At 43.0% G+C, this 17,454-nt stretch overlaps 1 protein-coding gene across 1 annotated transcript; it reads right to left on the bottom strand.

Annotated features, from left to right (window-relative positions):
- Nucleotides 1–6,773: 6,773 nt before the first annotated feature.
- LOC122655109 (transcription factor FER-LIKE IRON DEFICIENCY-INDUCED TRANSCRIPTION FACTOR-like) lies at nucleotides 6,774–8,195 on the bottom strand. Its single transcript, XM_043849344.1, has 4 exons — nucleotides 7,699–8,195; nucleotides 7,243–7,443; nucleotides 6,991–7,164; nucleotides 6,774–6,872 (listed from the first exon to the last, which is right to left on the bottom strand). The coding sequence occupies exons 1-4, from the start codon at nucleotides 8,158–8,160 to the stop codon at nucleotides 6,774–6,776; spliced, it is 936 nt and encodes a 311-aa protein (XP_043705279.1). The 5' UTR covers nucleotides 8,161–8,195.
- Between the last annotated feature and the right edge of the window lie 9,259 nt (nucleotides 8,196–17,454).

The raw sequence follows: 17,454 nt of genomic DNA, 5'->3' as shown, positions 1-17,454 counted from the left end.
CTTGGCGTGAGCGGCCGACGTCAGGGCCGAGTCCCCCGGAAAGAGGCGCCAGGTCGGCCTCACGGGGACATTATTGGCCGAAGCCCTCCCCAGGATGTATCGGGAGATGTTGGTGGGAGAGGCCACGGGCGGAAGGCCGCCACTCGTCAGGTTTACCGAGAGCTTTTGACGCTTGATATCTCTCGGCGGGCTCCTCTCGCCTTTTCGGCCTTTCCCTTTCCTCGGAGACCTGGCTGGACCCGTGTTCTTCTCGGCCTCCAGACCGACCACCGCGTCCGACGGTCCCGGCATCACGGCCTTGCCCTTGGAGGCCTTGGAGGACTCTCCCCGGGGTTTCTTCTCGGCATTTTTCTTTTTCCTATCTGCGATGGTCTCGGCCCTTAGCCGAGCTGTGTCCATTGGAGGAATGTGACCGACCACTGCAAGAGAAACCGAAAACATAAAAAAAACGAGTCAGAAAAAGAAAAGAAAACTAAGTAAAGGGGTCGGCTCGGACAACAGAGACAAGCTCGGCAAGGGTTCCTACCAGGGGTTATATGCCAACTCTGAAGAAACCCCTCGTCCTGAAGCTGGAGGACATCGAAGGGCGGACGCTGGGGGATCAGGTCGAGCGAGGTCATCTCGTTCTCGGTCAGGGGTAGTACCCTATTTACATAGTTCAGGTTCATCTCCTTCCACTCGGTTCGGAGAGGGCTGTTGGGAATAGAAGCAAAGAAAAAACGGGGCTTCCAATACTTGTTGAAGGTCGGCGTGCCGACCAGAAATTTGTGGCCGCCTAGAGCCGCACTCTTCCCTGATCGGCGGCAGAAGTAATACCACCCCTTCTCGGGAGACTTCTTCAGGAAGAAGAGCCGAGAGAAAAGCGCCACGCTCGCACCTCGGCCCATCTCGCAGAACAAAGCGTAGAAGCCGTACACGGCCAGCCAAGAGTTCGGCACCAGCTGACCAGGAGACAAATGGAAGTGGTCCAAGATCTGGTCCACCAGGCTGAGAACGGGGAGCCTGAACGCATACTTGAAGGGTGTCTCGTACAGAGCCACCTCGCCGGGCCTAATGAAGCAGGCCATCTCCCCGGGGTTAGGAACTCGGAGCTGAATGTCCTCGGGGATGGCGTAGGTCGTCCTCAGATAGTCGAGGTCGGCCTCCGTGATCGTGCTCGGAACGGTGCCGACACTGCCTTCCTCGGGCTCAGGGGCGTCGGTAGACGAGCTTACCGAGCCAACCCCCATCTCGGACGAATCTCCCTCACTTGATTCCTCATCGGATGAGGACGACCCAGAGTTCTCGGCCCGGTCTGCTGCTGTGGATTGGGCCGCGTGGTCAAACTCCATGGGTAACGGGGGCTCGGCCACCTCGGCCTGACGAAGCTCCACTACATCGGGCTCGTCTGAGGTCGAGCCCAACAGGTCTATGGTGGGAGAGCGGACGGGGAGTTCTCGGCTCGGACTCGCGCCCTCTGCCGCCCTGGCGAGCAGTTCGCCCATAGGACTACTACCAACTGACATACTGGGCGGAGAAGACTTACTGGTTGAAGAAGAGCTGAGCGGGAACGAAACGACGGCCGAGTCGATCACGAACGAAGCTTCGGCCGAGTCGATCACGAGCAAGCAAACGACGAGATCTACCGAGTTGACGGTTCCAAACTTGCCGAGAAGTCAATAACTTAGAGCAGTGAAGAATGAATAGTTAGGAGTCGCCTATTTATAATCCTTGGGTTTTACTGATCCAACGGCCGACCAGAGATCAACATGATCCAACGGCCCAGATCAAAGGACGTTTCGAATTCCCGAGCCCGCCATAATGACTCTGCTGACGTGGCACGGACACCCAACCGTCAGATCGTGCAACGTCAAATCCGCAGCAATAAATAATCTCGGCCCAACCACAAGAATCTTCCAGAAAAGCACCCAAGAAACTTCACTCATCAACACCGAGCCGACACCTGATGAGTGGGGGGGCCTGTGATGAGGCATAAAACACCCCACCTATCAGAGGCTACCACGTGGCCGACCCGACCTCAGTCCGAGAACCGAGTTGGGCCGAGCAGGAAATTGGGCCGACCCCATTTCCAATAAGTCACCTGACAAAGCCTGTTTTGAGCGAGCTAGCCGGTGGCTGAGGCCGAGATTATACGGGTCAGCCATAGACACCTAGCCGAGCTCATGGCCGAGACCAACCTCCCGAGCTCGGCCTCCATTGCCGACCCCATGGGCCGACCTCGTAGGCCGAGCCCTCCTCCATTGAAGCTCTCATAGCCCCCCACCGGGGATCTCCGGGCCACGTCAGCACATCCCGAGAATCACGGGATAAGGATCGAGCCACGATCCCAGCGCGACACGGAATCGCACCACACATGGACTCTTACCTTAATAAGAGTCCGACCCCGAAAATAACTCTCCACTCCGCTCTACGCAAGAGAACCTTCCGAAAGAAGGACTCCTACCATACTAGGACTCTTCCAACCGTCTCATCTCCTCCTTACCCTATAAATACCCAGGTATGGAGCACTATTCGGCATCTTGCTTTTTACTACGCAGTTACGCTGTCGCGTTGGAGACCTGACTTGAGCATCGGAGAGTCCTAGGCCGGAGCCACACCGGCCCTCTTGCGCTCATTGCTTGGTTTTTGCAGGTTCATCCACGGGCGAACCAAGCACCGGAGGTTTTCACACGCAACAAATATGACTTATCATTATGTCATTTTCAAAAACTATCATTGATTATGTGAAATGACAAGATTACCCCGACATTAAATAATTTTTAAGAATAAAACAAAGGACCATAAAACAATGAGAAAAAAAAAAAGTAAAGTAACTTCTTAGTTCACCTACTTTGATAACAACATACACGAAATGCAAGTCACCCAACCCGAGTTCTTTGAGTAGTTCATTGGGTGGCTTTTGAGAAAAGGAAAAGCCTTACTTGATCTAAACATGGATTGGTAAAAAGAATCAGGAGCTCAGCAATCCAACCTAACTTGATTACTTAAACCTGACGATGTGATTAGTGTCTTTCAATGGCGCTTAAGAAGCCTGAGAGATCATGCCTATTGTTTTCAAGGCCAACGTAATAGGGCTTTAGGAGCTTTTATAAGGCCAAAACTAATGCATGTTTCTACAAATTTTACAACATTATTCTTTTGCTAACTTTATATGTATCTTTTTAAGTAAGTGTCACTGATATGTACTTACTCAAGATACTCACTTGAAATCTTTTTTGTTTTAACATTTTTTTATTAGTTTTGAAGATTCCATACATACAACCCTAGAAATAATGAAAATTGTGAAGGAAATATTTCTTTTTGTCTCCCTTTGTATGATTGAGAAAGCATGAAGAGTAAGCAATGTAATGACATGCACTAGGGTTAAAGGGCACAACAAAAAACACAAAAAACAAGGAAAAGAATTGGGAGAAGATTTTCTATTTTGGCTATATGCACAACTAAGCCATATTTGGGTGCCTACTTTTGCCAAAAGAATATATATATTAGATTAATATAAAATTTTGTCCCTTGCACACATCAAGTTTCAACCTAAATGGAGTTCATCATATGGTGACTGATCATCTAAAAATCTAAGAATTTGACATAGGTGCATGAAACTACCAAGAAATGCATAAACATATATGGGAGGGCACAACATTACATTGGGGTAAATGATTTAATTTGATAAATTCGGCGAGGAAGATCGAAGGACCTAGGTTGGGCCTTAGGATCCCCTGTTCAATTGTTGACTTTCAGATGTGACTAATTGAGTTAGCCACATAGGTGAAATATCAAGGCTTTGAAAAACTTAGTCAATACAACAACAACAACAACAACAACAACATAGCCTTATCCAAACTAAATGGGGTTGTCATGAAAAACCTATTCAATAGAAAATGAGAGAGTGTTCCTGTAACGTCATTGTAGAGAGGAATCTACATGCCATACCAATGGTAGTGCAGAGAATAGTATCATCCATTTGGGGTTTACATGGGTCAGAAGAGGGGAGAGAGTATCTATGAGGGTTACATGACTCATTATGTGAGAGAGCATATGATAAGATTTGCTCTCTGGTGTCGTGTGCTTCTTTTTCCCTTTCAAAATTTATTCAAAAAGGCATTGATTGGAAACAAATATACAAGTAAGATCAATCTTACGGTAGCTCTTAAGTTGTTCTTACTTGTCAAGAATGAAATCTCTAGACCATTAAATGTTTGGGGATCCCACAATTCTTATCATGGGAGACACGTGGTGACGGATGTGAACAAGATTCCGTTGATTGATCTCAAAAAATTACGTTTATGCATAAAATAATTCTGACAAAGGTTTTTCATGACACCAAATTTGGAAATCACACTAATGAAAGGATGAGAAGATGAATTTATAAAGACCCACATATTTATTGAGAAAAAAGAATATCAGTGTTGACACCATTAATCAATATCTGATAGAGTGTGTACGTAGAATCCTATATATAACTAATTAACCAATTCTACTAATGTATACCAAATGGGTCAACGGGTGGGTACCATTCCAAGCATGCAAATTGCGAAGCAAAGCGCAAGATGATGTTGAACTGAATAGGATAGATGATCCATTGTCAAAAAGAATAAAAGAAAAGGGAAGCCCACGACTCTCTTGTGTGCGGATTCTTGCACACATCCTCTCACATCCCACTCACAGATCCCACACTCCCTCTCCTTATTTAACGTATTTATAGGACGATTCGATTATCCACCTCTTCATTTCTCCCAAGAAAAAAAAATATAAACCTTAAAAATAATAAATTTTAAAAAAAAAGAGCATAGATGGTCCCCATCACTCCATCATATGACATCAGGCCCTATTAAGGCCCTAAACTAAAGGCTAAAGGATGTCTATGATATCATTCAACGTCCTCCCAACAACTCTTTTCCATTTTCAATTCTAAGTATCAAATAGAGGAGTTGGGAGTTGGAACTGGTAAGAAAACTCTCAGGACCACCTTGGCTGCTTCACCACCTACATCTCCACAGTTTTAAGAATTTGATTAGTCTCTTACACCTTCAAAATTCAAATACGTAGTTGCCGGAGCCGGCTGGTTGCGTTATTTTCTTGCTTCATCATCTTCGAATAAAGATCGCTACGCTGATAGTATGAGATCCTTTATGAAATTCTCTCATTTTTTTTTTTGGAATTGGAGAGCTTTAATAGGGAGGAGGGAGGAGGGAGGAGGCGGATAGGCCCCAAGGTGGTTTGAACTCATGACCTCTTATTTGAGGAGTTGGGCTTTCTCCAACCGAGCTGACCCCTTGGGGTGAAGTCCTCTCACATTTGACCATGTGGGTTTTGTATTGATATTCTCTCTCCATTGATTCTATTGACAAAACCATTTCCCATGTCGGGATTGATGGGAGGGGAAGAGATTCCTTCTCCACTGAGTGGCATGGGGAACCCCTCCCTTTGAGAAAAAAAAATATATAATTCTCACTTTGCAACCCTTTTGCTATAACAACTTTTCTTAGATTAGATTCTCTATAATAATAAATTGGAAGAATCTAAATGGAAGGTCATGCTTTCAAGTACAAGTTATTTCATGGTTATATATTTTTCTCATCAATCCTAATCAATTCAATCTCATCTTAAAAATTGGAGACCGGATCAGCTCCCGAGCAAGCGTGATTATGTGATGACATGTGTACTTTTTGTTCCAATGATTTTTTTTCTAAACATTCTAAATGACAGCATGAAAGAGCATTTATGAAAGCAAAAGGACACGTATTATCTCACGAAACAATAAGTAAAACCTTCACCTACTAGTAGGAAATCGAGGTTCCAAAATTGTAGCCACAGTGAATTAATATCACTTGTTCTAAGTGTTACACAGATATATACGATAGATGCATCATTAGCATCTGGTAACTCTAGTAAAGGCAGTGAGTTTATTTTCCATGACAATAGTAGACCTTTACATGCTATTTTTGAAATAGTTATGTTTTCAACTATTTTCATTGGCGAAGCAATGGCATTTTTGACAAACATCTTTCAAGTTATTGAAGATACTTTGGACCATCTAATTGTTGAATCTGACAACAAAGTACAAACTTCTCTTTTCAGTGGTATCTGCACCAATCATCCAATTTTGATGATCCCTATTATTCAAGATATCACCTTTTTGGCATCAAATTTAGAATCGTGTACTTTTACTTTCATTTCAAGAAAGGAAAACAGTTTGGCTGACTCCTTTGCCAAGAGAACCCGGTCCTTGACGGATTAGCCAATTTCCACTCCATAACTTCTAGAAGGGAAATTTTTTTGTTGCTACTTGGGTTGCAGGAACTTTCCTACTACTCGGATCGGCAATTAAAGAAATGGAATAATTCAATTCCCCTTTGGGTTCACAAATACCCTGCTCTTAGGTTTTAGTATTTTCTAAAATACCCTTTGAGATTCTATTTCTTTGGCTGCGATCCCCGGTAGTAACTAGGAAAGTTCCAAAATCTCATCCTTCTAGAAACTTGTAATTCCGAATCTATGTGTTCTACATACTCTTATCAGCAAAGTTTTGATTACCCTAAAAAACCCCTTCTTTAAATTATAGTAGAGTCCAGTGTGTCCTCCCAAAATTAATAATCACAAAATCACAATAATATCCTACTGATATTGATCGTCATTAATCAACATTGATCAAGGCTACAGAAAGAGAGAGAGACAAATCAGGAAAAAAAAATAATAATAATAATGATCCTGAAGATCAGTGACATGGTTGCTTGAGAAGAGAAGATACAGGCCGGGTAGTGTGAAGGAGCTAGCTATATTGGTGTCTTGAACTCAAATCCCTGGTTGAGAAGAGCCCCTGTAACCCATATCTTCAAAGTCGACATGTTCATCTCTTCTCCACATTCTCTTACCTGTTAGTTTGTCCCATTGTGATCATCACATACCCAGAGATTAGAAAGAGAATTAAGAGAAAGAGAAATTGTTCTTTAATTCAAGAAATCTTGTAATAAAACAAAGGAAAAGGCTTACATGGAGTGTAAATGTCAAGACCAATCTCTCACAAACAGTGCTGAAATTGGAATCTTTAACATCAAAACAAGTTAGTGATTCAAGAGCCTTGTGAAGACCCACAGCTACCCCTTCTCCCTTAATAGATTCCAACCTCACATAATAACTTCTCTCTTCCACTTGGAACACATCCATCTAATATAATTCAAACCAGTTAAAGCAACAACTTTTATACGTTCATGAATAAAAGGAAATCTGGAATTTGGAATATACCTGAACTATCTTCCTGCAACTTAAATGGTTCTTATCAAACTCTGGAATTTTCTTGGGTTTATTAACAAAATCTTGAAGTCTCTCTACTCCTCCTTTTAAAGATGACTCTAACCCAGAAATCTCAGCTTTTAACTTCTTTGCTTCCATTTGCAAATCTTGCACGTACAGCACTGCATCTCCAACAATAGAAGCCTTGTCCATCTGCCCATCTCATATTAGAAAACACATGATAATGTTAGAAAAACAACGCCCAGAATGGCGATTTTGCAGAAGAAAAACAAGCACAAGACAATATTTACATGGTTCACCCCCAAGAAAGAAGGCTACATCAACGGCGATTGTAGTTTTTGGCTATTCTGACAGGTTTCAAAGGTGAAACAGTCCGCCGAAGAATCATCACAACACTTTCTGGACTGAGATCAAGCTTCACCAATAACAGATAAGAAGGAAACTAACCTTAGTTATGTTAGGAACCAAAGAACGCAATGCATAGAGCTTCTCCTTCATACGTCCCCTTCGACGTCTTTCAGAAATCAAAGTTCTCGATCGATCTACGTTCTTCGTCGATGTAGTTGTTGTAGTTGCAGAGGAATTATACCCATCGTTTTCGTTCTCATCTTCTCTTATCTCATCTTCTTCACTAAATTGTGGTAATGAATTGAAAGTAGAGTTGGGATTTGAGTTAAAATCAAACATGTCTCCAAGCATGGAAGAAGGAGGAAAATGGTTATCAACCAAACCACCATTAAACATAAGTTCATTACCATCATAATTTGGAATGAAACTGGTGATGGGTTCTTCTGCATTTTCTCCTCTAATGAGATCAATCAAATGATCATAGTTGCTTTCATTGATAAAACTTTGATAGCCAAAGTTGGTAATTTGCTCATGGAAAACTTGGAATTCTTGAGGATCCATTGCTTCTGCTATCTCTCTTCCTTCCTTCTGTTTTAAGGCGCCCATAGTTGGTGAGAGCTTAATACCATATGTTGGTGTTGTTAATAAAGGGTGAACAAATCTCTTAACACAAAAAAAATAATAGTAGTAAAAAAAAGTAAAATTAATAAATAAAGAAAGGGTGAAGACTGTAAAGCTTTTCTTGATAAGTGTGAATGGAATCAAATTGTGGGTTTTCGAGGTTGAGAACTGAGACTGAATTATTTTTCCATACTGAGTTAATTCTTCCCCAGAAAAGAAAAAAAAAAAAAAAAAACTAAATTATAAGGATCTTCCATTTGCCAATATTTTTTTTCCCCTCTTTTGGTAAAATGTATTTGTCAATACTCATCAATACAATTGAAGGGTAGGGAAGGTGATTTACCCCACCTTGGTATTGGCAGTATTGGCATGTAAACGGATCGGATTTGGCTCAGATACGGATCCGATGTAATCAGATCTGGATATTCTCTGGTCGAATACGGATACCTCTGAACTGATTTGAATGGATTCGGATGCGGATTGAATTCAGATTTTCGATCATGCGTTTACATCTCTGCCTTGTGTAACCCGGACCTTCCTCCCCCTAACGGATACAATTCATTCTCAATCCATATCTCTTAGATCATGATTCTCTTTTCCTCATATTCTAGAACCTGGTGAATCTTCAAAAACCCTCAAGATCATACTTTACTTAAATTTTTTTTATTAAATATTCAAATTTTTATCGAAATATTCGGATTTTTTCTGGATATCTCTAAATGAATACAGATGTCCCTAAATGGATAAGGATGCAGATCGAATTTGGATTTTTGGTTATCCATTTACATCCCTACCTTAGTATCATCATGAGTTATCTATACCATTGAAGGATAAATTGGAGCATAAAATATATTCTTATCTGATTCTAAAAATAGATGAATCAAAATCAATAATAATTTATAGGAAAACATTTTCTAAGCACTTAGGATTGGGTTAGTACCTTTGTGTCTTTCTCTCTTTTTACATGAATTGACCTGACTTCCCTCCTATGTATGATACTATTTTATTGCACCTCATTGGTGCGCCCCTCTATATTACTTGCTTAGAGAATCTTCTCCCTTATTTATTAGGAGCCTAGGTAATCACAATTCTTTTATTTTCTTTTTGGTGCAAAGAAACTCTCAAATTAAAATAAGATAAGATAAAAGAAGGTTGAATGGCACCTGCACCAGACATAGGAAGGGCGAAATGACCATTCCATCTCCCATGAAAAGAAAAATCTCACCCCTTTCAGATTCCCCACAAACACTCTTATTGGCCCCCACACTGGTGTAGAAACCTCTTACCAATCCCCCTCCCGTAATGTAAAATTAGACCTTTAGTTGAAAGAGACTCTAATAACAAATATTAAGGGTCAGAGTTTCTAATTATAAAATCATTTTTTTTAATGGAACTAATTTCGTTACAAAGTGCATAACTGATAACTTATAATACCTTCTAACTTATAACTATTTTAAGAGGTTCTATGCAATTTGAAGGATAGGGTGGAGCATAAAATGTATTCTAATCCGATGATAAAAGAGAGCCTCACATTAGGGGTTCCTCATTGAATCAAAATCCATAATTATTTATAAGAGGCCTAGGTGACCACAACTCTTTTATTTTATTTTATTTTATTTTTTGGGTGTTGCTCAAAAAAACCCACAAATTAAAATAAGATAAAATAAAAAATTTAGCTAAAGGAGAATCTAATAATAAATATTAAGGTCACGGTTTCTAATTACAATATCCTTTTTTTTAAAGGAACCAATTTTATTCGTTACAAAGTGCATATCTGATAACCTCTAATACCTTCTACCGTGTAAATATTTTAAGATGTTCTAGAAACTATTAATTATTAGAATACTGTTTCTTTTAACAATATTATGGGGGGTCAAAAGTTAACTATGGTGTGAGATGGAAGGTTTTGCAAATAATAATTTTAAAATAAAGAAAGGGTATGTATCCCAAATGAAAATTAAATATTCTTTTATATTCAATAATGGTTGTATATCAGTGGGCTGGGTCAGACCGAGATAACCCCAACCAAAGTCTATCACACACCAGGCAAAGCCAGACTCAAACCAACCCAAACTCATAAACCAAATTTTTATGAATAAGATAATATTCGGGGCTTCCTCAAATCCCAGATAATATTTAGATTAAAAAAAATGAATAAATCAATTCTGACTATATTATTTTTGTTAAATAATCTAAATTTGTTTTACTATATCTGGTATTGGCATTAGCAGGGCTTAATTGGGCTTAGCCAAAGTTAGTGTAGCCAAATCCAAGCTTCACTTTAGGCCTCAAAAGTGGAAACTTCGAACCAAGTAGCCCATATTTTGGGCTAACAAAAAAATGAATATAAAAATCACTATGAGGGGATATAACGTATCCTAGCGGCTTAGAGAAAACCCTTGCCCGTTATTTAATCATGCAACAAGCTGGTAAGCATTTCTTTGCAATTTATCCTCACACAGCAAGTCCATTGGCGAAATTTTCTATCAAAATAATCCATAATTTGCAATAAAGAAAAGAAAAAGAGGGTCAAGGAATGATTTCAAGAAGACAAAATTTATTTATGAGCAAATATTTTATATGGATATATAAAAAAGATACCGCTAAACCAATCAATACAAGACATACGTCCTCTTTTAACCAATCAAAACGAGACATATGTTCTCCCTTAACCAATAAAATGAGACATATGTCTTATATAATAAAGAAGATCCATTGGTCTAAACCAATTAAGATGAGACATACATCCTTTAAATTTCTAGGAGAACATTACACAAGCAAGTAAGTAACCTTTTCAAAAGGTTATTACCACAAATACAAAGTTTTTAATAAGAATCATTTTTCTATATTTATTTATTTATTTTTAAATAACGATCAATTATTACCAAAAGAAAAATGACCAATTGTGCAACGACACATATAATATAAACTTTTCATTTCTTTAGGCATAGAAAATATATTTAATTATTTCTTTGATAAATACATAAATATTTATTATTCCTCCCTTGCTTAATGGATTTTGTCTTTTATAACTCTCCACCACAGAATAAATAAAAAAGAAAAGAAAAAAAAGAATATAAAATAAAGGAAGAGAGTAGGATGAGGAAGATAATACTAATAGTTTCACTCTCAAGTGTTGCTTTCCCTTGAAAAGCTTCGACTAATAACCTGTTCCCATTTATTTTAGCTAATTTACATTATAGGGGCTGGGTCTCTTCAACAATTTTTATTTGTTTCTCTCTTTTATGAAAGACTTTGAGAGTGAAAGGAGGATAGTTTAGGGCCTTAGATTTAATTTAGATTTAAAGTGACCAGCTGGGGCAGTTAATTTCTTTAAAGGCTTTTCCTATGATAGGTAGCGTGACAAGGGTCTGGTGGTCCTAAGTTGTCCTTAATCAACCTATAAATGGTGGTCCTAAGTTCTCCATAATCAGCATTATTATCCTAATCTTTATAATAAAATCAGTATTTATAAATAATATTACAATATTGACCAATGGGCAGTACGTACGTGTGGCATGACGTCTAAGCCGGTGATGCTGACACGTGTTTTAGTCACAACACTGGTGGAGTGAGAAGATAAACACACGCCCACACCTCATCATCACATGTTGTCATGACGTATGGATATAAAAAATCGGCCCAAACCGGTTGGGTCGACTAGAATAAATTGAAAAAATTAAAACAAAATAAGACCAAATGCCTTTTTCGATCGTTATGGTTTTGGGGGTTTTAGGAACCAATGCAAAATTGAAACCAATTGGACCAACCACTAAGCCCGATCCAAAATGCAAACAAAAAAAATCAATAACAAGTGGTCTTTTTTTTTTTTTTTTTTTTTCTTGGGGCATAATTTCTTGGGGCCACCCGCCTAAGGCTCATTAAGGCCCAGAAGCTCCCGGTTTGTGCGTGGTGCGGGGGTCATGTATGAGCCCAGGGGGGGATTTAGTCGGCCTAAAGTCGGATACCCCTCCTGTCTCCACAAAAAAAAAAAGAAAAAGTGGTCTTTTAATACATGAAAATCGAAACCTAACCAATAACAAATTGATAGCGAGTCGATAAGTGACCACTAGGAAAAACTTATAAGAATCTAAAACCGACCAGACCAAAACCTTAATGGTTCAATTTTATGCAATTTTGTGCAGAAAATTGAAGTAAACCAACAAATTCAAACCGAACCAAACCAATCACTTCGACTCTCATGTCATGACGCTTGTGTTCCGCAACAAAGGATAGCCTCTCTCTATCTACTAAGGTAGGATTTTTTTTTGCGGGAAAATGATCTCAGCACTCCTGCACCCACACACATGGGGGTGGGCGGAGTGACCGCCCTGCTCCCCTGAATGACCGAAATGATTGTCCCGTTGTGTTTGGGTGCAGCTTGCATCTCGTGCACTCCCAGGTTGAGAACATCGCCCTTTTTTTTTAATCTCTTATGATAAAAGAAAGGGTAAGACTTGGGAGCTAGGCTATTCGGTACTTGTTGGTGGAAAATCCAACACCTACAGGATGATGTGAACAGTAATAAATGTAGGGCGTGCCAGAACCTTTGACACAGGTTCAAACAGACTGGGGCTAGCGGCCTATCTGACTACCAACTAGGGACGCTGAATTCCTCGTGCCTGAGTTATCTCCAAGGACTTTTGGGTTAGACTATATGGCGACAGACCCAAGAAGAATGCTTGTAAAGATCCAATTGAGAAAGACGACTGAATTAGAATAAATTACTAAATTAAATAATGAGGAATACACTAACCACCTTAAGCCAGATCCAAACTCCACCAAGGCAGAATTTCCCAATGATTGGCTCAGCGAGACAGCAAGTACACTCCTCTAAGGACTGAAAAAAACTAGACTGAAAGCAAAGTAGAGCGACAAAAGTAAAGATAAATGCCAGGGGTGTTGTATGTGTTGTGTCGTTCTTCGTTTGCAATTGCTGCCCTTTATAGTGTCCCCCTTGGCAGGTTCCCTGTTGGACTCCAACTCTTCTCTCCTATCTCCACGCGGCAAAAGACGTTGCCTCTTTCCTGGGCCCCACCATTTTGAAAGAGACGTGGCTCACCCCTCTCTTCCCTAACATTGAGGACCTCCTCCCTCGTGGGTGAGATTCCCTCCTATGGTTGGATGGGGTCCGTCTTCCTCTCCACGCTCTGCTGACATGGCTCCTCTCCCAAAGGCCCTTGGCCGATGCTACTGCCGTGGGGCCCAATCCGAAAATTACCTCTAACAATCGCCCCTCAAAACTCCCTAAGGCGGTGCCATGTGGCCCATCCTAGCATCGGGGAGTTGTGCGCCATTCTCTGTTCCATCCTGGATTCTGGCGCCTTCATTATGACGCAACGTCCTACACCCCCCAATAGGCCTGCTTCCCCCAGCCAGCACGTCCTATCCAACGTAACCGCTTGGTCTTTTAATCTGTGGCCGAAATAACTGCGCCTTTGAATTTTGAAACTGGCGCCCAAAGGGTCCCTCTGTTTCCCTCTTTTTAAAATGTTGTTCCTCTTGACTTCTTCTTCTATTTCCATTCTCCTTCGATCACCCAGCTCTAGCTCCGCGCCATGGACAGGCTACCTCCTTACCTTGTGCCTTCGCAGAGAGAGCACGAGCTTGAAAAGGTTTTGAAGGTGAAGCAAGCGCAGCTCCCACCTTCGTCTCGATTCGAGGTATTAATTCCCTCGCCTGAACCTCCCCGATTTGCCCTTGGTCCTGCCCAGCCTGACGTACCAGCTCCGGTCCCCAACTTCCCTTGTCATATGGACGAAGCAGCCTTGCACTGTTCCTCTACCCCACTCCGTGCTAGGCCCAAGCCCTTTAGTGGCTTGTGGCCCACCTACCTCCCGGACTGGGAAGCTTGGGTGGACCGCATGACGTTGCTGGAGCGCGATCGTCTTACCGCCCTGGGGATCCTTGAGGCCCTGGAAATGTCTAGTGTTCCCATCACCCCAGATATCCCTCTTCTCCAGGCCGCTCTTTGTTTTTGGTCAAGTTCTTGCAATGCCTTCCTTTTCCCTTGTAATGACCCCCACTCTTCTTGATATCGGGGCCCTTACCAACCTCAAAGCTGTGGGCCCTGAGCTTTATGGGGCCTCCCGTGGTCACATGGATTCCAGGGGATATGAGATCCAACATGGCCTTGACATCAGCAAGAAGGCTAGATACAACATGTACCTCTCCTCTGTTCGGGGGTCCGGAGAATAGGTCACTGAGGTCGGGTTTGTGGGTTTTTTGTTTTTTCTGGATCAGTCGGTGTTTGGCCTGGGCGAAATCTTATAAAATTGCCAAGACCTACCGTCACCCGACGAATGCCCTGGCTTGGGGTCGTCCAGTGGACATGGCCTCTTTTGTCCTGTCGTACCTTTACAGAGGATGCAGTTCTATCGTCAGCACCAACTTCGAGTCCGGTGGTGGCCCTTTTTGGCTTCTTCAAGTCTGGTTACGTGCCTACTTTCCTGCTTTCTACACCCCCTCCCCTCTCTTCGAGTGCCGCTCTATCGGCCTCTATTTCATGCCCTAATTAGTGGAGGAGGAACATCCTACCCTCCAAGAGTACCACTCCTTCTTCCTTAGTCTTGAGGAATCCCGTGCGCCTACCCTTTTCATGCCGTTCCATCTTCATCCTGACCTCCCGTCCTGGCTGGTAGACGCATTGTCCAACCCACAGGCTGCCCCTAAACTTTGGCGTAAGTTTCTGGTTTGCAGGGACTTGCATTTCGGAGTCACAGCAGAACATTCAGGCAACAATACATGTGGGGTGGAGGTGTATAATCCCCAGATCTGTGCCTGTCAGTTTGGGCTTCGGCAGTTCGTTCCCCTGTCGTGTTATTTTTTCGAGAACAAGGGTGGACCTACTCTGCCTATTCTGAGGATGTCAAGCCACATCGCACTTGTCGCCAGTATGAGCGATCTTATCATGTCCTACTTCTCCCCTGAACCGCTTGACCTGGAATCCTCTGCCACTCCCAAATTTTTGGCCTGGTGGTCTCTATGCTATGCTAGCTTTTTTGTTGAGGCGCTCTCTCTTGTTACTGATGACGTTGATTCTGAATCGAAAATGCAGATGGAGGAAGCTTCAGGCAGAGGCAAGGCGGTGGTCTCCCATACCTCAAGTAAGTCAATCCTAAACTCCATTCTTCGCTACGAAGAAGCCTTCGGAGTGAAGTATCACCCAGACCGGACAATTATGCAGGGGCACCACACCTTGGTCGTAGAGCGCATCCGAAACTAGATGCGCCAAGCATTTCTAGACTGCCCAGCTAATGCTCGCAAAGTAGCTAGGAGGGCGTATGTGGACACGAGTAACTTCGAGTGCTCGTTTAAGGCTTTTCTGGATCAACAGCCTGCCCTCCCTGACGCTGGCCTGGGCGTGGCTGAGCTTGTCAACCCCCACCTGTGGATGTGGTTCGGCAGGGTTGAATTCATCGGCTCCTATGCTGATGACTACGAGGTTGCTCGTACGAGGTAGGCCGTTAATCCTACCCGGCACGGTATCCCTGTACCGCTATTGCTTTTACCCTATGGACGTCTCTGTTACTAACGGCCTATTTTCTGTCGTGCAGAGGCTCGTCCTACCCAGTCCGTGCCTTTTCAGACTACTGGTACTGATGTCTCCCTCAAGCAACTGGCCCCGTCTTTGGCCCCTACTAGCCCTTTGTCTAAAGAATCTCTTTAGGAAAAAATATAAGCCAGCCCCAAAACCGTCTGACAAGCAGCCTCAGCCTCTCCGAGAAGGTGCCCCCAGCGAGGAGGTTTCAGAAGCACCTTCAGGTCTGCGATGCTCGCGGCACTGGCTTGTGAAAGCTTACCAACCGGCCTCTCCAACCCTTATGGACATTCCCTCAGGGTCAGAAGAAAAAGAGCAGGAAGGCACCCTCGCCGCGGGCTCCCATGATGAAACACTTTCCAAGGCTCCAACTCCTGTCACTTCATCCCCTTTTTCAAAGGTCCTCAGTACTGGTGAGCAGGTCGGCACTTCGAGCCCTGTCCCGGTTCCAATTCGAAGCCCATCTCCTGATTTACCGGTACGTCCTAACGTAAGTCTTCTGGGATGCATTATCCTTCCCTTTGACTCTACTTTTCCTGACTTTTTCCTTCTCCTTTTGCCAGGACTTTGATTTTGATTCAATTTTGGCCGAGTGCCTTACTCCCCTAGGGGAGTCGCTGCTCGTTGGCACTCCGGCCCCACCCCCTTCGGCTGTTGAGGATGCCAAACGCGCCTTTGTTGAATTCGTAGAGCAACATCTTTCCGCCGGCGGCGGCCAGGATCCTGACTATTTTCTTGCACTTAATCAACCTCTTCAGACCCTGGCGGCTTGCACCATTCTCTCAGACTCAACGAAGTCGTGGATAGGCAAAGCTTCCACTGTGATCCCAAACCTGACCGCCAACGCGCCACAGGCTTTGAAAATAGTCCGTGACTTAGAAACAACCATTACTGAGGGAGACGGCCGGTGCGCCACATGGGAGCAGACCAAGGCGAAGCTCAAAGAATTGAGCGCTACCAATAAGCACTTTTGAGATGAAATCATTGCCCTAGGCTCCGACATTGCCCATCTGGAGGGCGAGCTGTCGGCTGCCTGTTAGGCTAAGGAGGAAAAGGAAGCGCAAGCGGGTCCTCACTTTAAAGAATTCAAAGCCCTAGTGAAATTTGCAGAGAGTCTGAAGACTTTCGCCGTAGAGACCCTTGTCCTGAAGATCGAACGAGCTGCCCAGCTGGCCATGGCCAACCAAGAAGTGGCCAACCTGGAATCGTAATGGAGTGATTTGTGGGGGTCTTTCCTCAAAGAGGACTTTCTTTAGGCTTGTGTGCCTGGTTAAATCTAGGGTGAATGTCCCCTAGTCCTGAACATCTCAGTTGTTGCAACTTTTTAACTTTTCTGTCTTTTGGGCTGACCATCTTGGTCAGCTTCCTTTTTATTCTGATTGGCCTGACCGCTTGGCCGGCCTTTACAACCCTTGTTGATCATATTACCCCAAATCCCACATAGTGGGGTAGAACTTTTTTAGAAACTTGCCATTGATGGGCTTCAAGTGAATGTCTCCTTCTACTTCTTTCAGCCTGGAGGCTCCCCCTTTCAATACTTGATGAACTATCAACAGGGCCTCCCAAGTGGGGGACCATTTACCATAGACGGGATCCTTAGTCCCTATTGGGAGGACAGCCTTTAGGATCATCTCGCCCTCTTGAAAACTTTTGGGTACCACCCTTTGGTTATAAAAGGCTGCCACCCTTGCCTT

Source organism: Telopea speciosissima, chromosome 3 (assembly GCF_018873765.1).
Source record: "Telopea speciosissima isolate NSW1024214 ecotype Mountain lineage chromosome 3, Tspe_v1, whole genome shotgun sequence".
Lineage (NCBI taxonomy): Eukaryota > Viridiplantae > Streptophyta > Magnoliopsida > Proteales > Proteaceae > Telopea > Telopea speciosissima.
The sequence above is the reverse complement of the archived record's forward strand: the minus strand, read 5'-3'. Positions and strand labels throughout refer to the sequence as shown.